The 25,735-nt window shown below is 36.6% G+C and overlaps 2 protein-coding genes across 4 annotated transcripts in view; both read left to right on the top strand.

Annotated features, from left to right (window-relative positions):
• Window positions 1–13,901, top strand: part of LOC150078079 (glutathione S-transferase C-terminal domain-containing protein-like) — a 48,200-nt gene extending 34,299 nt beyond the window's left edge. Inside the window, exons 4-7 of the mRNA XM_090384457.1 lie at window positions 2,017–2,052; window positions 6,498–6,565; window positions 13,674–13,785; window positions 13,896–13,901. Of these exons, the coding sequence (XP_090240583.1) occupies window positions 2,017–2,052; window positions 6,498–6,565; window positions 13,674–13,785; window positions 13,896–13,901 (222 nt within the window). The remainder of the gene's footprint in view (window positions 1–2,016; window positions 2,053–6,497; window positions 6,566–13,673; window positions 13,786–13,895) is intronic.
• The window catches only part of LOC150078078 (glutathione S-transferase C-terminal domain-containing protein-like), a 126,604-nt gene continuing 114,743 nt past the window's right edge, over window positions 13,875–25,735 (top strand). For all 3 annotated transcript variants that reach the window (XR_016547629.1, XR_016547628.1, XM_090384985.1), the window contains exons 1-2: window positions 13,875–14,055; window positions 24,047–24,255. Coding sequence is in view for 1 of the 3 variants with exons in the window: in XM_090384985.1 (XP_090241111.1) it covers window positions 13,945–14,055; window positions 24,047–24,255 (320 nt within the window). In the remaining 2 variants the exon portion in view is untranslated. The remainder of the gene's footprint in view (window positions 14,056–24,046; window positions 24,256–25,735) is intronic.

The raw sequence follows: 25,735 nt of genomic DNA, 5'->3' as shown, positions 1-25,735 counted from the left end.
AATTTGCCTCCAATGCCACACTGCTCCAATTTGTGCAGCTGTCTTCCATGTGCAACAGAATCAAAAGCCTTCCTAAGATCCAAGTATATGATATCAAATTATTCTTTGCATCCAGTTCCTTTGTGACCACATCACAGTATCCAGTCAAATTGGTCAGACAAGACTTCCCCTTAACAAACCCATGCTGTGTCTGAACTATAACTGAAGTCTTGTCTAGATTATCCTGCAGTGTTTCTTTAACCTGTGCCTCTATTAATTTCCCCGGAACAGAAGTTAAACTAACAGGTCTGTAATTACTTGTGTCACCCTTTGATCCTCCTTTATGAATTGGGATCACATTTGCGGTTACTTGCCCCGAGTCCAAGGAAGCTCTCATAATTATGGCTAAGGATTTGCATACTTCCTTTGCTGCCTCCTTTAATATAACTGGATACTTTCTTATGTTTATCTTCAACAATTTTTCCACTTTGCTATGTGTTATTGCAAAATCATTTAGTTCACTGCCAGAGTTTAATAAGACTCTGGCATCCCTGAATAACTCATGTAAATGTAGATGCAAAATACTCATTCAGTTTGTTAGCTATCTGAGCAGGATCTTTCAGGCTTCTAGACTTCATTCAAAAGAGGGCAATTAGATTAATTAATGCCCGATCTCTTGCAAAGTCTCTCTGCTCTCTGTCTCATAGACATTCTGTTTCTGCCACATGCCTTTTCTTTAGATACTTCCATGGGTGCTGTTCTTCTGAATTGACTTCTATGATTATCCCTCTCTCTCTTCCAAACTAGTCTAAACATGTGCTGTAACCAGTCAACATTCATTTACTGTCCAACTTCAAACTCACATAACCAATGCCGACCGGGCTAGCCAGGTGGGTAAAGTGCCTGCCGGGCGGGCAACCCAAAGGTCGCGGGTTCGAATCCCACCTCGGGCTTGGATCACAGTAAAATGCAAAAAAAAACATAACCAACTTAACTTTTTTTCTTCCTTTTTACCCCTTCAACTTTCATTTTCTGGAACAGCCTCCCTTCACACATATTTTCTGAAAATTACTACAATCTACAGTGATTCAAATCTAATTTCAACAAGTATCTTCTTTCATTTTCTCAACCTTCAACTCCATGAATGGTATTAAGTACTATAGGGTCTAATACTGTTCATGTTTGGGGTTTTCATTTAAAAAAAAAAAAAAAAAAAGTTTGTTGTAAAACTCTTAATTGAAGCAGGTAAAAAAATAAAAAAAGGTAAAGTGCATCCATTATCAACCCACTGCAGGATGGAAGCCTCCTCAACAATTCATGCTGAGGGAAATGGACCATAATCTGCCATGCTGGTCCATTGTGGGTTGGCAGATCGACCGTATTCAGCAGTCAGGGGCTTGAACCCCGGTCTACTCAAACAGCGTGTGCTACTGCACTCCCACTCCTGACCACTCGGCTACGGAGGCCTTTTGTAAGCTTAAATTAAAAGTTTCTTTTTCCTTGTATAAATATGTAGGTGAAACCTTTTCGGAATATGTGTTCTGCTACATTTCTACTGTTCGTTCTAATAAAATCTTTAGTTATAATAAAGTATACTTCACACAAAGCTATTCAACAGACTACCAACATGCTGATAAACACTGGGAATGGAATGTCTTGCAATCCCTCGATGCTAGATGGCTGTCAGTTCAAAAACACACTAAGATTATGCCATTGTTATTGTATTGTTTAATGTTTTCTACTATTGAATTTTTTTATTATTATTATTATTTTTTTATTCTCAGCTTTGGGTGTTCGAATACAACCTGCACACCGCAGAAAACCTCACTGATACACAGCATATATATTCATATTATTTACATTTTAAAAATAAATTATTTCAGATGGATATTTTATTAATAGTTATAGCCTTTCATTGAAATTATTAATTTTTAGGTAACCTTTATCTCATGATATTTGTTTGAGGGAAATAACTCTTAAATAAAATTTCTTAAATTTTAAATAATCATATATTTTTTTTTTGTTTTGTATTTTCAGGGATATCGAGGAGGTTGTCTAACAGCATGTGCAGAGGTGACTGTCTAAAATTTTCATTCTTTTATGTCTTTAATGAAAGGTCTGCTAAGCAGACTGTTTTATTACTTAAAAGTTTTTGTTTTTGTTTCAAATTAGCAGTGCACTTATTTACATTTATCCTATAAAATAGGTGAAATTATTTTTTACTTGGCCTTGAAAATTACTCAAAACTGAGAGTCAAAGTAGGAGAGAATTTTGTCACCATTGTGTTCATTGAATCAGTATAAGAACAATAGAAATACTATTTAATATTCTTTTATGTAATTCTGTAAAAGTATAATTAATAATATTATAAGTCAAGTGTAACTTGTTGTACAAGTTAGTACTATAGGGCATAAGGCAATGTTAAGAAAAAAAGCCACAAGTTAGAATTAAATTTGGAATTGTTTAGAATTATACCCAAAGATGATAGGAGGTATTACTTGATGACAGTCTTGTCAATAAATTCAGCCCTAGAGAGATTGTGAAAGACCCATAGAGTAGAATATTCTTAGCATGACCTGTTCATGTTAACAGGAGAGACTTTATACAGGGATGGGATAGCATCCCTATATAAAGTCTCTCCTGTCTCAGTAACATCAGAGTTTTTGCTGATGTTATTGAGGTAGTGTTAAATGGACTGAAAAACTTTGATTTTTGCAGTGCTTCTATTGGGACATGTAACAGCCTAGAAAGCAAAGCGTGTGGGATTTCAATGGGACAAGCAAATATATAGGCTGTGTTAGGGATACTAAGAGCTAAAACAGGCACACACACATATACTTGCTTGCACACTAATTTCAGGAATATGGTAAATATATTTGATGAATCTGAAGTATTGGTTAAGTCATCAAATGTTGACATTATAGAGATATCAGAAACATGGTTCCCCTCAGACAGAGAGAATGCAGAATGATCTATAAAAAGGGCATGTATTTCTGTCTAACTGGTTCTTCCTCAGATTACCCTACAATCTGCAAATGTGTGTTGTAGCATCTCGGTGTAGTTGTGTGGTGTGTAGATTTGTGTGTTTAATACTGTCTTTTGTTGTATGACCGGCACTTAGAAACCAGCCAGCAGAAAATCACCTTGAAATATGTTATCTAGTTCCCATCTCTTGCAATGAGGAGGGCTATCTCTTGGTGGGGGGGGGATATATACTGTATATATTACATAAATAAATAATAAAATAAGATTAACAATAATAAATAAATAATAAGTAAAAAAAAGGGGAAGAAAATTGGGTTGATGGGAGGAGAGGGGAGCATTGTTCAGGATTAAATTATTCGGAAGGCAACCTGTGAAAGAGCACACAGGATTGGGGTTTTCCACTAGTCCTATCACGTTGTCTTACAACCTTTAGATGCTCTGTGACAGCCTCTGCTTATCAGATGCAAGTAGAATGGGGAGGGGAATCACAGTACTAGGGTATTGAACACTACTCTGTGGCACCGGTTGTTTGACAGTGCACACATGCTGTGTAATAGCCTCTGCTGGATTGATATTAACACTGTGCAAGGTGTAGTGTATGCCTATAGAATGCCAGGGTCAAGCTCATCATCCCCATTCAGTTTATGCCACATTCGGATTTACTGCCAAGTTCTTTCATCCCTGCTGGATTCATCTTATCCTGGTCTCAATGATAATGTTAAATTTTATGTTCCAAATTTTCTTTTATCTTGGCCTTTAGTTGTCTATGTATTTATTCTGAATTTTGTGTATGTAAAGGGAAGATTTGTGTTTTGCTGAGGATTTCTGATTTATCTGTACAGTTACCTTTATTTAGTTGTACTTAGTAGCTGTTAGGAATATCGAGTTATATGTCCAATTGGGGAAGGGCAGGCCAAGAGAGCAAATAGCAGGAACAGGAGGAATTAGTGGGGCTGGAATTAAAGGTCTTTCACTCACACTTAATTCCCCTCAACATGGGCACCTGTGTGAGGTTAGGGGAACTCCCAGTTGATGCTCATCCTCCAAACTAGCATCCCTGGAATCCAACACTTACAGCCTCCGTTCCAGCCAGCACAGGAATCTAGTATGCTTGCCACGTGCTACCATTCATGGAAATTCAGAAAGGTGGATCCTGGTGGTTGAGGGGTGCCCAGCTTCAACATATCACTTTGGCTTGTGCATCAATAAGACAGCAGGTCCTAGAATAGCTCACCCAAGATCAATCAGTTAGTGGGTTTACTTGTGAGGGTCAACCGTGCTGAAGCCAAGTTCCTTCCCTCATGGTTCAGGTTGGTGGATGTAAAGTAGGGTGCTTGGGGTAGCCTTGGTGTTTCACTTCTTAGTGCATTTATTGCTTTCCAGATTGTAGGCATGGCCATCCCTTTGGGCTCCGTGGTGAGTGGAAAGTCTGGGCACAGAAGAAAACAAAAACTGTCATGAATTCTGATAGTGTAAATTCTTCTGAGACCCCAACAAGGTCCCTACCAGGAAATTATGTCAATGGTGCAGATAATATCAACTTAGCAAAAAGATCCAGCACCTAGATAGCCGATAGTACATTCCACTGGTGTAAAGTTCAGGGGAAAAATGTTATCCTACTTCATACATAAGGGTTTAGAAGGACTTTTTCACGACATCCTTGTCGAAATCAGAAATGATAATACCCAGAATAGTTCCTCTGAGCCACATCCATTGAGAGAATACATTGATTGTAGTAACACCCCAAAAAGACACTGAACTCATCCTGAGGCATGATTTTGGAATGGGAGCTTCTCCAAGTGTCCAAGGAGGAAATCTGTTCCAAAATGAAATTTTTATCTATAACAAAAGAGAGTACCCACTACAAATCTAATCATTACCTTTAACTCACCTTCTAATTCTATCAAAGCTGGTTATTTTTAAAAACTTGCAGAGAAAACTTAGTCAGCTGCCACTCCAATATTAATACCTCCTAATGCTCTACCACTACTGAAATTAGTGGTAAAGAAAAACTGCAAAAATTTCAAGCACCAGTGGTAGTACAAGAAAAAAAGGATGTAGAAGCGAGTGAGCTGCCTGTTGAATCAGTCACAGAACTCAATGCAGAGGAAGATGGACATGGGACAGCATTCATACTTCCCCAAAAAAGAAAAATCCAAGACTGAGAAAAATAAGCCCTCAGTTTATTAACAGTGTGCTCTATCTATTTTCCATCTGGGACAGACATTCCCCATCATTGCATTCATTGCATTGAATTTTTCATAACTAATTTCATTTAAAGGAGATTTAAATGTATTAGTAATAAGCGGAGTTCAGTGGACTGCAAATATTTTGTTATGCCGAAATTTTCATTAAAATGATATGCTTTATAATGGGATAGTAACAGAGATGATATTTTAGATGTGACTTTTTTCAGCAATGAAGCATTGGCATTATCCTGCTATGTTAATAGTTAAAACTCTTTCGTATGACCAGAAAAAATTCCACACATGAATGTGTAGAGAAACAACTGAACAATCTTAAAAATCTTAAAATTGGTAAATAGCATTACATTTTGTAGATGGATAATTGGTCCTATTTTTTTGTGGAAATTTACTTTATTTACTTATTGTTTTGTGGAAATTTACTGTATTCTACAGTTTGAATGAAGTTAAAATCAGCAGTGCATATTTCTGACAACACAATGCCAGTCTAAATATTGCTAATGTTGCCATGCATCTGTTTCAGTGTGCATGTGTGTTTGAAGACAGCATCACTTCAAAGAATATACTCCCCCATCCCACCCCCATATTACCTGATCTTGCACCTCTAGATTCTTCTTTTTCTCTCGGGAGCAATGAAAATCACTGTTTACAAATGTGATGGTGCCACAACTTTTGGAGGCGCCTCCGTAGCCAGGTGGGAAGGAGCAGCAGTGCGTAGCACACACTTCTTGATTAGACCGGGGTTCGAGCCCGTCACCACCAAATACAGAGGATGCGGAAAGGTCAGGGAATGACCACCGCATATCCCGGAGCAATATGGCCTTAGTTGCTAATGCTCCTAAAAACCAAATAACAAACAAACAAACAACTTTTGGGCACCTCCGTAGACAGGTGGGAAGGAGCAGCAGTGCATAGTACACGCTTCTTGATCAGACCGGGGTTCGAGCCCGTCACCACCAAATACGGAGGATGCGGAAAGGTCAGGGAATGACCACCGCATATCCTAGAGCAATATGGCCTTAGTTGCTAATGCTCCTAAAAACCGAACAACAACAATAACAGCCACAACTTTCAAGAGCTGGAGGAAACAGTTTACACACATAATTACCAATATATACTTCATTTGCATCTTCACAAAGATGCAAAGGTGTGTGAATGCCTGTTTGCCACCATTTTGGAAAGGTTTGTATAGTTAATATTTTTGTAATTTTTTTAAATATATTTTTTGTTTTTTAAATGAATATATTATATTTTAAAGTACTATATCTGATGTGTTTCTCATGATTTTTTTTGCCATGTATGCGAATGATTTTTTTTTTTTTATTACAGAGCTCAGTCTGTACAAAATTTTGTGAATTGGATTTGCCTCAGGAGACAAAGGATATTGCAGTGAAAAAGTAAATTTTTCATTTTTTTTAATGATAAAAGTAAATAAGTATAGGAATTAGTTAATTTGTAATATTCATATTTGCTAAATAACAAGGCCATAAAAAATTAAAATAGTCTTTTGACAAAGCCAGGGGTCATCACTTGAGAAGAAAGAGCCAGATTATTTATACAGCATGCTGAACATATATAGGTCGACCATCACTAATTAAATTACTAATCAAATCTAGAATTACTAATTAGCTATTCGGCCAACCGTAATTTGGTTCCACCGCTAATTTGGACATAATTTCCGTGGACATAATTTCTGCAAACATACTTTCAAATTTCTCGGGTCGGCGCACCAACCTGCTGCTACTGTTTTGGTGGCGTTGGTTGCAGCATCAGCTGTTGGCGCGAACTCATAAACACTGGCAAGCCATTCCCACTTGTTTTTCTGCATTTATTATTATAACCTACTCACATTTAGCCCCAGCCATGGTTCCAATGCATAAAGGAAGTGGGTTCGAGCCCGTGACCACCAAATACGGAGGAAGCGGAAAGGTCAGAGAATGACCACCACATATCCCCGGAGCAATATGGCCTTAGTTGCTAATGCTCCTTAAAAAAAACCAAATAACAATATAACAATAAAGGAAGTGCCTCTCATGGTGTTTTTTTTTTTTTTTTGATTTGGTAGTTGTTGGCGCATCGGCTTCTGTGGCCATATTGCACCTCCCAAGGTTTTGCAGTACTTTGATCCAAGCCCGAGGCGGGAATCGAACCCGCGACCTTTGGGTTGCCGGGCAGGTACTTTACCCACTCGGCTAGTCCGGTCGGCGTCTCTCATGGTGTAAAGTGCAAACACCGTACATTGTCCATAACAGATAAAGTTGAACTTCTGAAAAAACTGGACAGCAGTGTGTCTGTGAGAAGTTTAACTCTGCTTAATTGTAAATTCCAGCAATTTCTCTCAGTTCCTCTTATCTTAGTAATTTTCTTTTAGCCATTCCTTTTTAGATTTTTTTTTTTTTTACAACACACTTAAGTGTGTTGTAAAAAAAAAAATACAGTGCCCTAACGAACTTGTTTTCACAAAATTTCTAACAATACTGACAAACTTGTTGTGATGTTTGAGAGTTTATTTTGTCGTAATTAGTTTTATTGCAGTGCTCGCCACGTGTACAATAAACTAATCACAAACGACCTTCATATGTATGCCGTAATAGCATCACACGTATGTGGCTGACACGGCTTCTCAAGAAATAAAGTAACCAACAGTGGGCCACATATATGTGACATAAAAAAAAGACTTTTTTTTTTATATTTTAAGGGAAAAAACAACAACACTGACATTACAACATTTATTTTAGAATTACTAATCAAATTATTTCCTAAATATTTTTTGGCCCCTGGGGAATTTTTTTCTTAAACTAGCTTGGCAGTCAACGTGTTAAAGGTAGAAGGAGGTGATTAGCTATTGAGTAAAATGTATGTGCTAAAATAACCATTGGTGATCCGGCAAACTCACTAATCCGGCACCCCACAGATCCCAGTGCTGCCAGATTAGTGATGGTCGACCTGTACTGAAATTTTAAAATTTTAGCATATGTTTACATATGAATATTTAAAAATTTAGTGTCAGTCTAACATATATGTTGAACATATGGCATTTGGCATGTACACAGTCTCGCATAGTTGACTGAGTGCTAGACAGAACCTCAGCGATCTTAGTGCATCTCCCTGAAAGATTTGTTAGATTGACGCCAGATTTTTAACATCTGTTCTGTTGGTCTCTGGGAATGTATCAAGTCCAGTTCCATAGTTCCATTTCTCCTCTCCTCCCAACACAGAAATATTTCTGTAAATTTGGAGCATCCATTTTCAGTCCATTTCAAAGTTTCAGGACTTATACAGGGTGTCTCAAAAATATGGTACAAACGTTTGGGGGGATAGGTAACATCTAAAGGAATGTGAATCGCATAGGAACCCATAACCGGAAACGTCACCATAAGTCAGTAGACGGCGCAGTAGTCACCGCACGAAGAGCATGCATCGATATACGGACTGTGAGCTGGCAGACATGCACCTAGTGTATGGATTAGCAGAGGGCAATGGATGAGCCGCTCAACGAATTTATGGAGAACGCTTCCCAGACAGACATGTACCGGACCACCGTTTGTTTGCGCGTGTGCATCAAAATTTGTGTGATCATGGGTCATTTAGAGGTAACAGGAGTAGTGCGGGCAGACCACATTCAACGCGAACTCCCGCCATAGAAGAAAGTGTGTTGAATGCCATCCAGAATAATCCTACAACCAGCACACGTGCCATTGCCTCTGCCTTAGGAGTGTCTCGTTGCAGTGTACAGCGTGTCTGGCACGACGATTCCTTACAGCCCTTTCATCTCCAAAAGGTTCAGTTACTGCTCCCCCAAGATCATCCTACACGTGTGGCTTTTGCGCAGTGGTTTCTCCAAGAAAGTGTTCAAGACTTGAATTTTCTAGCCTATGTTTTGTTCACGGATGAGGCTTATTTCACTCAGGAAGGCTTATTCAATCAGCACAATGCTCATGTGTGGACTCACGACAACCCACATGGTGTGCGCCCCCATGCGGCACAACATTGCTTCGCAATAAATGTGTGGGCAGGTATGGTCAGTGACTGCTTAGTCGGCCCATACCTGTTACGATCCCGCATGAACTCTGCTAAATATCGGATCTTTCTTGAACAAGTTCTACCAAAGTTACTTGACGATGTTCCAGCGAATGTGAGACGCAACATTTAGTTTCAACATGATGGGGCACCTGCCCATTATGCAAGGTGTGTTCGTGACTATTTGAACAGGAGTTTTGGGTATCGATGGATTGGCCGTGGTGGACCCGTTGCCTGGCCCCCACGCTCACCTGATTTATCGAGCCTTGATTTCCTTCTGTGGGTGGCCTTCAAATCTATTGTGCATGAATCGCCTGTGGAGACAGAAATGGATCTCGTGGCGAGACTCGTCTGTGCTGCTGCTACTGTCAAAGAAACTCCAGGTGTGTTCAACCGTGTTCGCCAATCCATGCTGCGTCAGTGTCACGCATGCATCGCATCTCACGGTGGAACCTTCGAGCATCTTTTGTAACATCATGAAATGCATCCATCTTGTATTTACTCCATTGTTAATATTATGTCAAATAAATATATGCCACTAATTACTGTGTTGTGTCATTTCTACTTCTTGTGCCTCTGCTACTACTTTCCCATGACGTTTCCGGTTATGGGTTCCCATGCGATTCACATTCCTTTAGATGTTACCTACCTCTCCTAAACGTTTGTACCAATATTTTTGAGACACCCTGTATAGAATATTCTTATTATGAACTTTTGTATCAAACTGCATGTTGATAGGTTCACTCATTGCTATCTGCTAATATCATTCATTCCCTCCCTCCTAACAAACATGATTTCACAAATGTCCTGATGAGCATAATCAAATGATTTCCATAATTATTTCAGCAATTGAATGATTACCATAATCAATTATTTTGATTATTAAAATAGTCAATTATGAAATTAAAAAAAAAGAAATTCCAGTGAACAGAATGGAGCTAATGTTATAAAAACTACAGCTGAAATTCTGCATTGCCTTATACCACATGGCCTGGCCCCTCTCTCCCCAGTTCAATTATCAAAAATCCATAACTGATTGTGCAAATGCCATACTGGAATATGACCTCTCAGTTATGCCCATGACTACACATTTCCCACTTGTGGCTGCTGATTGTGTGGTGTACTCAAATGTTTTGATAAACATTTCTCCAGTGCAGTATAAAACTTTTATCAAAACATTTCTTGAGTGCAGTATGGGAGTTCTTAATTCCTGAGATATTATATTTGTTAATCTTATTGCTGGTACTGCATCAGACAATGCCAGTGTGTTATTGTTAACATTTTATATTCATATTTATTTCTGCCCATTTTAATTTTTTACACAGGTTGGGCAGATCTAGGTTATTATTATAGGCCTTCATCAATACATCTACCTCTGGGCTACCAAGATATTTTGCGATCATATATTGGTATTTTGTCACAGACAGCTGTCAAGGCATAAGTTCAGAATAGAACTTTGCTGAACAGAATAATGCAGTCTTTATTATGTCTATTTCCTGATGATTTTTGCCAGGAATTAAGGTGGAGTGATGAAGCATCTGGTGCCGAGAAAGGGAAAGCTAGATTAGGGAAAATTATAAAACTTAAAGCAAAGTCAATTTAGAAGTTATAGGGGAAGGCCACCTTTTTATTTCCAAGCACAGGATCATAATTTATGGTGTTGTTAGAGTTAGGATAAATCTCTTTTAAGCAGGACAGGGTTCTTAGTTCATTATGCTATAATAATAATCTGGAGTTTCTAAACAGTTTTCACGAAGTTCAGTTTGTTTCTTCAGCCCAACCATTAAGTAGATCCCAGAGCAGGAGCCACAGTTCAGGTGTTCTTAGTATAATAAACTATGCTGGTTAGATAATATTTTCAGATCATTCATCCCTTTAAACATCCAGAGGATCTTTCTTTCCTCCTCTCAGTTTTTATTGTCTCTTCATATATTTAATTTTTGATTTTTATAAATTGGCTCCAGTCTTATTCAGTTTATTTTCTAAAGTGCACTTTGTGTAGTAGACACCTAGAAAGGATGGGTCACTGTGTGCAGTAACCTTGTTTTCAACATAATATATTTTTACTCTACACAGTTCAGTGTCATATTTAATATAAAATTTAATTTGAGATTGACTGCTTGATTTTCCAAAAAGTAGATGATTAAATCAAACAGTCATAGCCAATAATTACCATATGTAATTTTTAATGATTATTAAATAATTCCTAAAAATTTAAGTTTATCATTTTTTAATTTCTTAATACAGTAGACTCTCGATTTTCTGGGATAGATGGTAAAAAAAAATTCCCAGATAATCGATTTTCCGGTTAATCCAAAAATACAGTAAGTCCCCGACATATATAAGAAACTGTTCATATTTCGTAGTCTTGGTTATTATAGTTGACTTCATTGGTGCCAATCACTTCACCGCTTCTCCTTTATTGTGTTCACTGTTGCCATTGACAAATCTGAATTCTTGTTGATGTTTGGCCATTTTCATACATCCTTATTATTTTAATTATCTGATCCAACTAGATCGCTTTCCTTTTCTTGATAGATTTACTAGTACCACTGTGACTTATTCTCTTAGTCAGCACCATGATAACAGTCAAAATTAAATTTTCTGGAAAGAACTTCACAGGGTTAAGGCGAAAACTCACTATAATCACCCCACGCAAACTCACATTTTACTAAAGCACATTTCCGGAGGTCACTTCCATAAAACAACATATACAGTTTGCACTTTCTGGGTTATTGGGCTTTTCTATTAGTGCAATTCATTATAAATGGGTAGTAAACTCGATCTTATTGCATTTGCGATAATACCGATAACTGGAATTCTGTGGGTTTTTACATTATTATAGTGAAATGTGTGTGTCTCCTTCACTGAAATCTTCAGTCATATAAAAAAATATATATAAATAATGTAACATAAGTCGATGACTTACTGTATCGAAAACTGTTCAGCAACCTATATAAAAAGTATGGCGATAGATGAAAAAAGAAAAAAACTTACCCCACACTACTCGCGTGTCCAATACGATGCTTCCCTTTATTTTTTTACAAGGACGCTTATGGTTTGGTCACCAGCATTATAATGGTTCTTTAGAGATTTAACAGATGCACCATTTTCAAACTTTTGAATAATTTCAAGTTTTTGTTCAATTGAAAGCACAACTCTTGCGTTTGCCCATCATTTTTGTGATTTCTAAACAAAAAAACAATATCGATCCGACGCACTAAAACAAACTATACATTTGGTCTCTCTCTTTTTTTTTTTTTTTTTGAGAGGGCAGACAGTGGGGGTTGCAAGATAATAGGTACACTGATCCAATGATGACTTATAACGCCACTTATTTACGGCTTGCAAAACATCTGTTTATACCTTTATATTTATTACTTGAATTTTATATAAGATTTCTGGTTTATTTTTTTATTTTTTTTTATTTGGAGTCTTGAAGTGTCCCAGTTAATCCGATCCCAGTAAATCGAGAGTCTGCTGTACTTCTTAATTATACACTGGTAATCCACAAACCCTTTACTGTTAAGTGCCAGTTTCAAATATCATGGTCCACCTCTATGGAGAAAAAAAACAAAAACTATTTTGGGACAGCCATCATATATTGTGTTTAGTTCATTCAGCATCTAAAGAAAGATATAGAACTTCAAGAGAAGGTGCTAAGAAGAGTAATATTAGTGGTGAGTGCTAAGCATTATTCCTAAGAGGAATTGCCTAAAAAAATGTGGTCTGCAGAGCTTGTCAACTAGACACCTTTGAAGATATTTGATTAAAGTGTATAAGGCCCAGAAGGGGATGAGTAAAATGAATGAGGGAGGAATATTTTCACTGGTCACTTACAAGCATCAGAAGGCATAACTGTAAAATCTTAAGGAGTAACAGTAGGTAAAAGCTTGTGAGGTTTTCCTTTGAGCAGCATGTTGTGAAAGATTGGTGTAAGTTGCCTGCAAGGGTGGGTGAAGTAGAGAGTTTATCAAAATTCAAGGAGGAATTGAAGTCACTTTTTAATTATGAGAATCATTTTTTTTCCTCATCTTTTGCCAGGAATTAAGGAATTTTTAAGCCACTTCTAGGAACTGGAAAGTTGTTAGAGAGGCCTTCATCCTGCAGTGGATTGAAAATAGCTGATGATAATAATGATGAAGCCCTTTCTGTTCTGAACTTGCAGAATAAATTCACTTCCCAACATCATTTTGCCATTTTGATACTAATGCTAATACTATTTATACCTTATGCTAACAGTACATTCTGGTACAGTTTTTAAGTGTATAATTTTTCTCCCCCCCCCCCTCCTTTTTTTTCCAAATATTCCTTGATTTTTATGATGCATGTACTTTTATTGGGATTGGGATTTTTACAAGTATACAGTTTTTCATCTGTATTTTGCATTTGTATATGCTGCTGATAATTGCAGTAATGAAATTGTTATTAAAAAGGTTTTTCTGTTGTTGTTTTATTTTTAAAATTCAATGTTCATTTTTATAGAATTCAGAAGATTGAAATGCCTCTGACTGTTCCTTCTCAATTGCAACGACTAGAAGATCATCTAAGACATCCAGTAAAAACTTATAACATATTGAAAACAAAGCAAGACATAGTAAAATTATATAATTCTAATAAGTGTGATGGGAAGAAGGCATCAAACAGTAAATCAAACTCTTTGATTAATAAGGTATCTTTGAAAAATAATGCTACTGATAATTTTAGCAATGAAATTTGTTCAGCTTCTGATAATTTTGATGAAATTATTCAAAAAATGGCCATTTCCAGTGATTCTTCTGATCTCATTTTGCGTCACTGTTATGTGGAGGGGATTAGTCTTCTACTGACCGATATTATTCTTTTTCCTTGTGTGCAGTACATACTTGTAAGTTTTGCACTTTTATATTATTTTATTTTTCATATTTCTAAAATCTTCATTAAAAATTGCAGTTTCTTGAATATATTAATTTAATTTCAATTTTTGAATCTTATAGATAAATATGAAAATCTGCAAGGTATTTTAATCTGTTGGAAGTTGCATAAATAGCATAAAAAAAAGTCAAATTAAATAACTAATAGCAGGCTAAAATGTCTTTTCATCATATTTTATATATTTTGTAAGTTTTATTTTGCATTAGATATACAGTAAGACAATTTACTTACAAAATTTTTATGCTGTTTCTGGTATAATTTTAATTAAAACCTGTTTGTAAACTAAGCCAAATTATTTTTAAGTCTTCCACAAATGAATTCCTGTAGTTTGTCCCTGGAGAGGTAAAAAAATGTTTGTGCCCCTCTCCCAATACTTGATTTGTGATGTGGGTGGAGAACAAATGAATGTATTGCACTCACCAGATTTTTTTTTTTTTTGAGGTAAGCATATTCTATTTTTATTTTGTCATCCCTACATTATATCCTTTAATAGTGTATAGAAAGTGAAAGTTTAAAATATAACCCATAGTTAGTATTAGTAGTGTCAAACAATGCAAGAAAGCAAGCTTATACAGCATCAGCTGAAAAAAAAAAAAATTCCCATTTCACATATCTATTCCCTCCAATAGTTTGTCTAGTTCTTCCTTATTTAAGTTATTAAAGACAACCTTCCACAAATCTATTCTGCTGCCATCCTTCCTCAATTTGAATTTATGCCTACTTATGTGTAGTCTGTGCAAGAGGAATAATCCCTTCAGCATTGAGCTTACTTAATTCATTCCAAGCCTTAAACACCTCAGTCAGATCACCTCGAAGTTACCTAGTCTCCAAATGCTGAAATTTGCCGAACTGAAATCTTTCTTAGTAAGAGCAACCTTTTGTTCCCCTCACCAATATCATTACCCGCCTATGTACATGTCCCAGTAGATCTATATCCTTCTTAAAATGAGGCCTCCAGACTTGTATGCAGTACTCAAGATGTGGCCTGACTATTGCCTTATACAGTGGAATAATCACCTCCTTATCCCTGTTAGCAAAATTCCTGTATATGACAAAACCCCCATAAGCTGTCCTGGTAGCCTATCTGCACTGCTCAGAAAACTTCATATCTGACTGCACAATTGCCTCCACAATTTTTCATTTTCCACTATCCTGAGTGTAGTACTGCACAGTTGGTATGTTACTCTGGGGTTACTGCTACCCATATACAATACTTTGCATTTGTCATTGTCAAACTTCAGTTGCCATTTCTCAGGCCATCTGGCTAATTTTTCTGGATCCTGTTGCGGTAGCATTACTGTCGTTAACTACCCTGCTAATCTTTGTATCATCTGCAAACTTAGACATTAAGCCTGATATGCCTTCATCAATGTTATTAATAAATACAGAAAACAACAATGGACCCAGCACCGAACCCTAGGGGGACCCACTAATAACAATATCCATTGATAATCACTCTCTGTCTTCCATCACTCAACCATCCCTTTATCTATAGCAGGTACTTATCCTTAATACCATACTGCTCCAATTTCTACAGCAGTCTTTTATGTGTAACAGTTTCAGAGGCTTTCTTGAAATCCGAGTATATGATATCAAAATTATTTTTTGCATCCAGTTCCTTTGTGACTGCATCATAGTATCCAATCAGATTGGTCAGACAAGATTTATCCTTCACAAAGCCATGTTGTGTCTGAAGTATAACTACACTCCTGTATACATGGTGCAGGTGCCCTATAACCTCAGCAGTTCGTGCGCCATTAAACTCCCATAACACACACACGCGTGCGCACGGTGCTGCATTACTTCTTTAACCAGTGAGTTCATTATTTTCCCGTGGAATGGAAGTTAAGCCAACAGACCTGTAATTGCTTGTGTGACCCTTTGATCCCCTTTGTGAATTGGAGAGACATTCACACATCTCCAGTCCACCAAAACTTCCTCTGAATCCAAAGATTCTCTTATAAAGGTTAACGGTTTGCTTACCCCCTTAGCTGCATTCCTTAATATAACTAAATAAATCTGAACCACCCGAGGTGCCTTTCTAATGTTTAATTTCAGCAGTTTCTCTTCCACTTTGCATTCGTTTATTACAAAGTCATTTAGCTCCCTGTTAGAGTTTGATAAACTAGCATCCACTTCCCTAAAGAATTCCTCATGTGAATGATCAACAGTTGAACAAATAATATCAAGTGGACCAATTTGATTCAACCCCTTCTTTCTAGTGTTTACATAAGTGAAGAAGTCTTTGCTATTTTTCTTTGCATCCTTTTACAAAGATTTCTCCTTTGCGACTTGATTACAGACTAGGTTATATCTACTGGAGATGTGCAAATGTGTCCCCAATTCACAAAGGTGGATCGAAGGGTGACACGAGTAATTACAGACCAGTTAGTTTAACTTCTGTTCCGGGTAAAATAATGGAGTCACTGGTTAAAGATGCATTGCAGGATCATCTAGACAAGACTGCAGCAATAATTCAAACACAGCATGGGTTTGTTAAGGGAAAGTCTTGTCTGACAAATTTGATTGGTTATTATGATGTGGTCACAAAGGAACTGGATGCGAAAAATAATTTTGATATCATATACTTGGATTTCAGGAAAGCTTTTGACACTGTTGCGCATGGAAGACTACTGTACAAATTGGAGCAGAATGGTATTAAGGGTAAGTTGCTACAATGGATAAAAGGATGGTTAAGTGGGAGAAGACAGAGGGTGGTAATCAATGGGTGCTGCTCTTCGTGGACTAATGTTATTAGTGGAGTCCCACAGGGTTCGGTGTTGGGTCCACTGTTGTTTTGTGTATTTATCAATGATATTGATGAAGGTATATCAGGCTTAATGTCGAAGTTTGCAGATGACACAAAGGTTGGCAGGGTTGTTAATGACAGTAATGGCAGTGTGCTACTGCAACAGGATCTAGATAATTTGGGCAGATGGGCTAAGAAGTGGCAACTGAAGTTCAACCTTGACAAATGCAAAGTACTGCATATGGGTAGAAGTAACCCCAGAGAAACGTACCAACTGTGTGGTACTACACTTAAGGTGGTAGAAAATGAAAAAGACCTGGGAGTAATTGTGCAGTCAGATATGAAGTTTTCTGAGCAATGCAGACAGGCTGCTAGGGCAGGTCATGGGGTTTTGTCAATGATATATAGGAATTTTGCTAGCAGGGAAAAGGAGGTGATTGTCCCTCTGTATAAGGCAATGGTCAGGCCACGCCTTGAGTATTGCGTACAAGTCTGGAGGCCTCATTTTAGGAAGGATGTAGATTTGCTTGAGCGTGTACAGAGAAGAGCAACACGATTGGTGAGGGGAATGAAGGGATTCTCTTACCAAGAGAGGCTTAAGTTCTGCAAATTGCAGTGGCTGGAGACTAGGCACCTGCGCGGTGATCTGATTGAGGTCTATAAGGCCTTGAATGGGTTGAGCACGCTGAATTCTGATGGGATCCTTCCACTTGTTCAGATTACGAACCTACGGGGACATAAGTTCAAATTAAGAAAGGATAGATGTAGAATAGATGTGCGGAAATTTGCCTTTAGCCAGCGGGTGGTTAATTGCTGGAACAAACTTCCATCTGTCGTTGTGGAAGTTGATAGGTTAAATAAATTTAAGGAGGAACTGGACAGGCATTTGGAGGGAATGGTGTGATGATTTTTTTTTTTTTTTTTTGGCTGATGCTGCATAAGCTCCTACACTTGCTTTCTTGCATCATGTGCCACTACTACTACTACTACTACTATAGGCTTTTGTGTTGCCTGATAATTTATATGCATCCCATGCATTTTACTTCTCTGCCATGAGTCCCATTCGCTCATCTAAATTCCATTTAGGTCTGATTCTTAGAACAGTATTTCTTAGTTGGTATTTGAATTTGGTTTTTAGGGTGCAAAACTTAGTTGGTATGAAAGGCTTAGTAGTTTCTATGATTATTTCCTTGAAATGCTTCCCATTTAGAATTTGCTGATGGTAACATTATCAGTTGGTTCCACTGTACAGAAATTAAAAACTCTGAGACCACTGTAGTCACCTTTATGAAAGCAAAACCCCCTTTCCCTTTACCCTTGATAGTAGTTACATATCCTGAAGTAAATCCCATATGAATACACTGTAATCACTGCCGCCTATTGGTTCTTTTATCTGCAGATTCTTAACTCATGAATTATCATTGCTGATAATCAGATCAAGAGTGTCACTCTTTCTTGTTAATTCTCTGACATGCCGCTGTTGAAAACAGCCATCCAGTAGTTCCAGTCAATATCTGGAAAGTTAAAATTGCTCATTATAAGAAGTTCTGATTTACTGGCCCTCTATTTTTCTATTACACTTGTTCATTGTACTCATCAGAGTCATTAGGCCTATCATCAGTCATTTTAAATCCACTGCAGGATGAAGGCCTCTCCAGAAACTTTCCAGTAACTTCTGTTTTGTGCAATGGCCATCCATTTGCTACCCATGAACTCACGAATTTCATCTGTCCATCTCCGTTATTGTCTTCCAGATTTTCTTTTAGCTCCTCTTGGATACCATTCTGTTATTTTCTTAGTCCATCTGTTGTCACATCTTCTAGCTATGTGCCCTGCCCAAGTCCATTTCAGTTCTTTAGTTTTAATAAGAATGTCCTTTATTTGTATTTTCTGCCTAATCCATGTGTTTCTCTTCTTAACTAACAGTCTGATTTCTAACATAATTCATTCCATTCTTTGCTGTGTAGTTTTCAGTTTCTCTTCCATTCTTTTGGTGAGTGCCCAAGTTTCATTTCCATAAGTTATGGTGGGGAGTATACATTGGTTCATTATTTTACATTTCAGACAAATTGGGATATTGCTCCTCAGTATGTGACTATATTTCCTGAATGCTATCCATCCGAAATTTATTCTTCTCTTGACTTTCAGCCATTTATCATTATTACAGCTAATGTCTTGTCCCAGATAAGTATATGAATCTACTTTTTCAATTACTGCTCCTTCAATCATTATATCCCTTTCTATGGCATACTTGTTCATCATTACTTTGTTTTAGCCATATTCATCCTTAGTCCAAAATCCTTATTAATGCTGCATAACTGATTAAGATTTTCCTCTAATTCTTGGGGATCATGGCTTATGATCACAATGTTATCTGCAAATCGTAAATGGTTTAGGTACTCTTCATTCGCTTTGACTCCTTTCTGCAACCAGTCCAATCTTCTGTAAGCTTCCGCAAGGGCAGCAATAAACAACTTCGGAGATATTATGTCTCCTTGTCGAACTCCTTTCTCAATTTAAAATTTGCTACTGTCTTTATCTAGTCTAATAAAGGAGGTGGCATTCTCATATATTTTCTTCAAAATCATAATATACGGGGTGTCTATTCCTTGTCTTTCCAGTGCCTGAAACATTGCCTTATGCTGTATGGAGTCAAATGCCTTTTCATAATCCACAAATGCCAGGCATAATGATGCTTTTTATTCATTTTCTTTCCCTGTTAGCTGTGATATTACGTGAAGGTGATCCATAGTTGAGAATCCTGTCCTAAAGCTAGCTTACTCTTTCGGTTGATTCTCATCGAGTACTCTTCTTAATCTGTTAGTGATGACCCTTGTGAACAACTTGTAGATGTGGGACTACAAGCAAATAGGTCTATAATTTCCAATTTCTGATTTATCTCCTTTCTTATGCAGCAAAATTATGATGCATTTTTCCACTCCTTTGGCCTTTCCTAATGTATGTTGTGAAGAGTCTTACCAGTTTCTGTGTAATGTCTCTTCCTCCCAATTTTAACAACTCTACAGTAACTTCATCTTCTCCCAAGGCTTTCTGATTCTTCATTTTCTTCTATGCATGTTCTATCTCATCAGGAAGGATATTGGGTATGTCATATGTGTTGCTAATTTGTGATCAATCTTCCCCACTGCTGGTAACATTGCCTCACTCCCTATATAATTCTTTATAGTAGTCTTCTGCTATTTGAATTATGCCTTCTCTGCTATTTATAAGTACCCCCTCAATATTGCTATTTATAAGTACCCCATCACTATTTATCAGTTTCAGTATCATTTATCTTTCTGTATTACTGCTCATGGCTGCTGATTTAATTCTTTTGTTTTCCCTTAATGCACATTCTTTTCTTGTGTTAAATCTTCTTATGGCTTCTCTGAGTCTCTTTCTAATGGCTTTACATAACTCAGCATACTCAGTTTTGTCCTTGTCAGTGTTTATCTTTCTCTTCATTTGTTGTCTTTGGTTCATCATGACAAGTGTTTCTTGACTAATTTTTTCTTCTTTGGAATTCTTTTTACCTATAGGTTTCTCAGGCTTTATCACTTTCAGAAAGTTTCATCGATATCTTGGTTTGAAAGGTCTGCAGGAGCCCAAACTTGTTCTTAAGTTCCAGTACATACTGCTTTTTCTTCTCTTCTGTTATCTCAAAGACCTTCACATTATTTACTTGAGTCAGGTTTTTCCTTTCTTTTGTTGCATCTATATGAAGGGTTCACCTTACCATTCTGTGATCACTTCCAACGTTTGCCTTGTTCAGCATGGTAACATCATTCACAATATATCTTTTGTTATTGAGGATGAAGTCAATTTCAGTGGTTGTTACTCCATTTGGGCTCTTCCAAGTCCACTTGCTGTTCACCGTTTTCTTGAAAAAAAAAAGAAGTGTTCATTACTGGCATTCTTCAAGATTCTGCAAATTCCACAAGTCTTTCACCTCTCATTTCTTTCCCCAATTCCAAAATTTCCTATAGCTTCCCTTTCTGCGCTGTTTTGTCTCTTTCAAAACCTTAGCATTGAAATTTTCCCATAATAATGGTGTAGTGAGTTTTCTGTTCACCTAGACGTCTCTCAATTTCGGTGTACATTTCTTCAACCTCTTATTCAGCATGGCTCAACGTTGGTACATATATCATTATAACCTTTAGTTTGTAACTCTTAGAAATCCTGAGTAGTTGTCTTGACACCCTTGGTGATATACTTTTGAATTTTAAAATATTGTTTATTTTTTATATCTTTCTGCTCCAGAAACCAACTCCACCTTCGCTCTTTTCACTGTTTCCATTGGTGTACAGCAGATTTCCATTTGATAAATTTTTAAGTGATTCATTTCTTCTTCTTGTTTCAGCCAAGCCAATGATATTCCAATTTACATTTTCTAATTCCTTTTCCAGCTCTAATATCCTCTCTTCTAATAACAGGCCAAGTTCAGTTTCCGTGCACGAAAGCCTGGTCATACCCAGAGATTCTTAGTACCCTCTGCTTCCACTCTGATTCTCTTGCTGCCGTAAGAAGGGGAGTGAAAGCCACTGGGGGGGACTGAGGGCCATTTTTTTTTGTTGTGTTGTCATGTGTTGGAGGGTTTGGTCTTTTCCTCTTCATGCTGACCAGGCATCTTGAAGAGAACCACTCTATACCACCAAAATGAAAAATACAGGGCTTAGCATCAAGAAGGTGCACATGAGTGGATTTTAGGGAGACACGCCAACCGGACTTCTCCTAAATCTTCTAAAATAGAAAGATATTGGATCCATCAGTGTTTTAGACTAAGTGTCTAACAGACAGAATGTTCCTCCCCTCTTAGCCCCATTAGGCCTATAACACACTCCTATTCTCATTTGTGCTTTCCCAGTGCTTGTGTCACACCAAACCGACTCAACATTGCACTGGCCAACCATATCAATTGCATGCACTGCCTTAGATTTTATGGGCTTCTTAACTAAGAGCATAACTCTTCCCTCCTCCTATCCTGTCTATCCTTTCTGTACACATGGTACTCCCCATATTCAAATTCTGCATCCTTTATATCTGAGTGACACTACATCTCTGATATTCCAACAATATCTGCATTTGATGACTTGACCAGCACTTCAAATTCATCATGTTTATTTGCTATGCTCTTAGCATTAGTGTAACTGCAAATATACATGTGCCTGTTCTTACTCTTAGTTACCCTAATATCATGTATCAGCCCACCCACAACAGGCCTTGAAATCTCTGACACCTTGCTTTCCAGGCTGCTGCATGTTCCAATAGAAGCACTGCAAGCATCAGTTTCACCTCTGCCTGCGGTTATTGTTAATCTAAGTCTGTGTATCCTCCTAAGCTAGCAGTTTTCTGACCCACTACTCGATAGCATTGGCAAATATTCTTGCACCCTTTCTATTTAAGTGTATTTATATCCCATTCCTGTAGAAGCACTCCCTCCTGTTAACACGCTGCGAAAAATTCTACCCTGTGAACCTTAACTCAACTGCTGACTAATTTATACTTACTATAGGGTTTTGTGTCTCCTGATAATTTATCATCTGATTAATTTTTATTCTCTGCTACTAGGTGTCATCTGTTTAACATCCATTTAGTTCTAGACCTTGAACAGTTATTCAACATTTATTGGCATCTCCATAGCAAGGTGAGCAGGAGCAGCAGTGCGTAGCACACGCTTCTTGATTAGACCGGGGTTCGAGCCCGTGACAAATACGGAGGATGCGGAAAGGTCAGGGAATGACCACTGCATATCCCCAGAGCAATATGGCCTTAGTTGCTAATGCTCCTAAAAACCAAATAACTAACAAATAACAACATTTATTAATATCATCTGGCAGGGGAGGTCCCACTGAAAAGATTTTAAAAATTATCAAAAATTTATTTGAATAAATCCCACATCAGTATATGCTACTATCATTGGCATCTAGTGCTTTGGTTATCTGAAGATTCATAATACACGAAGAGTCACTGATAGTCAGATGAAGAGTATTGCTTTCTGTTGTTACCTCTCTGACATTGTGCTACAAAGAAAACAGTCATCTTGTGAATCCAGAAACCTGCTGGTGAATGAGCAACCAACTCCACAGTGACTACCCAGACAGTTCAGATCCCCCATGATATGAAAAGTCCACAGAAAGCCCACTTTCTGTGGACTTTCCCATGAGGATTCACAGCATGCTTTGCAATCCCCTCCACCTTGGTTTTCAGGCTACTGCATATCTGAATAGAAGCACAGCAAAAATCAATTTCACCACCGATCATGGTTGCCATTAAACTATTATTCTCTATCTATTAGTCCCCCTCTCCATGTATCTTAGCTCCTCTCAAATTAGCAAATTTCTGACCTATCTCATTGCCTCAGTTTATTTAAATAACAGGCTGTTTTGATATTTCCTTATGCTTCATTAGCCAGCAGGTAATCTCTAGTGGCAATTGTGTGAGTTGCTGTAGCCAATGCTATATGGTTTTATAAAATTAAAAAGTAGATGGATGTCTTCATTCTCTCTGATGTTTTGGGTTATGCTTGGGTTTAAGCTAACTTATCTCTCACAAACTTTGTGTTACTTGGCACTGCACAACTTTTAAACAATTTTATTTAAAAGATGATGAACTGCTTCTGTTGATAGTAGAACATTTTCTGTTGTACATCAGAGAAAATGATAGAAAATGTTCTATTATTACACATTCTAATTGTATGCCTTTGAAACTCTGCAGTTCATAGGTATATAGAAATTGGCTGTACATCATTCTGTTGGTTTAGCTCTCAAATTTGAAAATTCATGAGGATAAAAATTATAGTAATCAATCAATAATAGATAATAAAATTAATTGAATAAATTATTTAGAATTGGTTTTGTTTTTTTTTTCAAAGAGCATTATTTCTATCAGCTTATTTTCATAGCATTTTATAATTTTAAATTCCATGTTCATCCCATCACTTTTTTTATATGTATAAATAGAGCATGCCTGTAAGTTAACTTTGTGTTAGAATTATTTATTGTACGCAATTTTTTATCCTCTAAAGTATTTTTTTAAAATAAAGTTTTAAAATTTTTGTCACCAGTTCATTCATTTTGTTACAATTTCGAAAACTGGCATTACTTTTATAATCAGCAAACTGTTTCTTGTACTTGTTGTTTTTTGGGATTTTGTGTTAAAATTACTGTTACTTTGGTTCTAATCTTTTATTTTACAGGATGCATATTCACAGAAATCAACAGTTCTTGAGGTAAAATTACCATTAGTGGTAGCATGGTACAAAAGGATGATTGTAAATAACGAAGTTCGAAGAGCAGTAGAAATGTGTGGATGGAAATTGATGAATTTTAATAACGTATGTAATGCTATGCAATTGTGTAAATTGGATGAAGCACAAGCTGACAGAAAAGAAAGTTTATATTCAAGGTAATGATCAAGTTGCTTTTTTTGTAGAAATGATTTTAAGCATGAAGTATGCATGGTTATGTCTGCTGAATACTTTGTGTAAGTAGGATATAGAAAATCTGGTATTTCACTTTGTTTTGTTTACTTATTGTCAGGCATGAAATACTGAAATTTATAAAGCATTTTTTAATCTAACTCTTCTAATTAATAATAGAAAACACTGTGAACAGTTACCATTAGCAATAGTTAAAAGTCAGTGTCAATATAATGTCAGCAGATAGTCAGTAAGAAACATACTGGGCACAGAATTGCCCAAAACATATACACATATTGAAGTAATTTCATCTGGATAATACTAATGTATAAAAAAGTAATATATTTCAAGTTGTGCATAGCGGTCACCAAAGAGAAACAGTTCAAGCATTTTTCTTGTTTATATTAAAAAGGGAAGAAATCTATTATTTGTATTTCATTATAATTTTAAAAAGATTTCTAAATCAATATATTTCATAGATAAAAATTAAATAATTTCAACTTTTGTTAAAGGTATTCCAATACTAAAAAACGTATTTTCCCTATTTTAAGACATTTTAAAGACAGTCAATTATTTAACATATTTCATTAAGGAAAGTATTTCTTATGGAGAAATTGCAATAAAAATAAAAGCAGTTCTTAAATGTTTGAAATTTATTGTTATATCTTCTAACCTTTTTTATTGAGAAATTAGGACAGTTGCAAAGCAATGGTATATACAGTTCACTCTGTACTGTTACATCAAAATCTTTAGTGTAATTTGCTGATTTATTGAGACATTGGCAGAATAGTTGGAATTGTTGTTTAGCAACAACAGCAAGCCAAAATGGTTCCATCTGGGTAGTGATGCTCAACTGAAAATAAGTAACAGTAGCCTTGCACTACTAATTTGAAGTGCAAGAATAGACAACTCATCATCGGTTTTAGAATATTAGGTATTGTAGTAAGAATGCCAATTTGCAAACTAAGTTTGCTCTAATGAATTTTGCTGCATATTGATTATTTCATTACTGTACATAAATTATTTAAAACATAATACTGCATATTAATTAGTTTGAAGTACTGTACACATCTCTTGTATTGTGAGATACCAAAAGATGTACAGTATTTTCATTTCAAGTTTTCAAACCAACTCGAGTACAAGAATAGGCAACTTGTACAATATGAAGGGCTTCACAATGGGAGTTGTAGTAAGATATCCAATTTGCAAATTAAGTTTGCACTTAAATGAACCTTACTGTATATTACCACGATACTTTGTACACTAACTTGCATATTTAGTATAAAGAAAATTCACGAATATCATAAAACTTATCATAAGCTCTGAATAAGTAACTATATGCAAATAATAAATAACCACAAAACATATATTGTGGGAAAAAATAGATTTTTAATCATGAACAGTAGCAGTAGAGGAAATGTAAAGCAGTTAAAAAGTAAAATTCACAATGGATGCTGAAAACAAATG

The sequence above is a fragment of the Mastigoproctus giganteus genome, chromosome 11 (assembly GCF_048544385.1).
Source record: "Mastigoproctus giganteus isolate SK-2022 chromosome 11, ASM4854438v1, whole genome shotgun sequence".
NCBI classification, from domain to species: Eukaryota; Metazoa; Arthropoda; class Arachnida; order Uropygi; family Thelyphonidae; genus Mastigoproctus; species Mastigoproctus giganteus.
The sequence above is the reverse complement of the archived record's forward strand: the minus strand, read 5'-3'. Positions and strand labels throughout refer to the sequence as shown.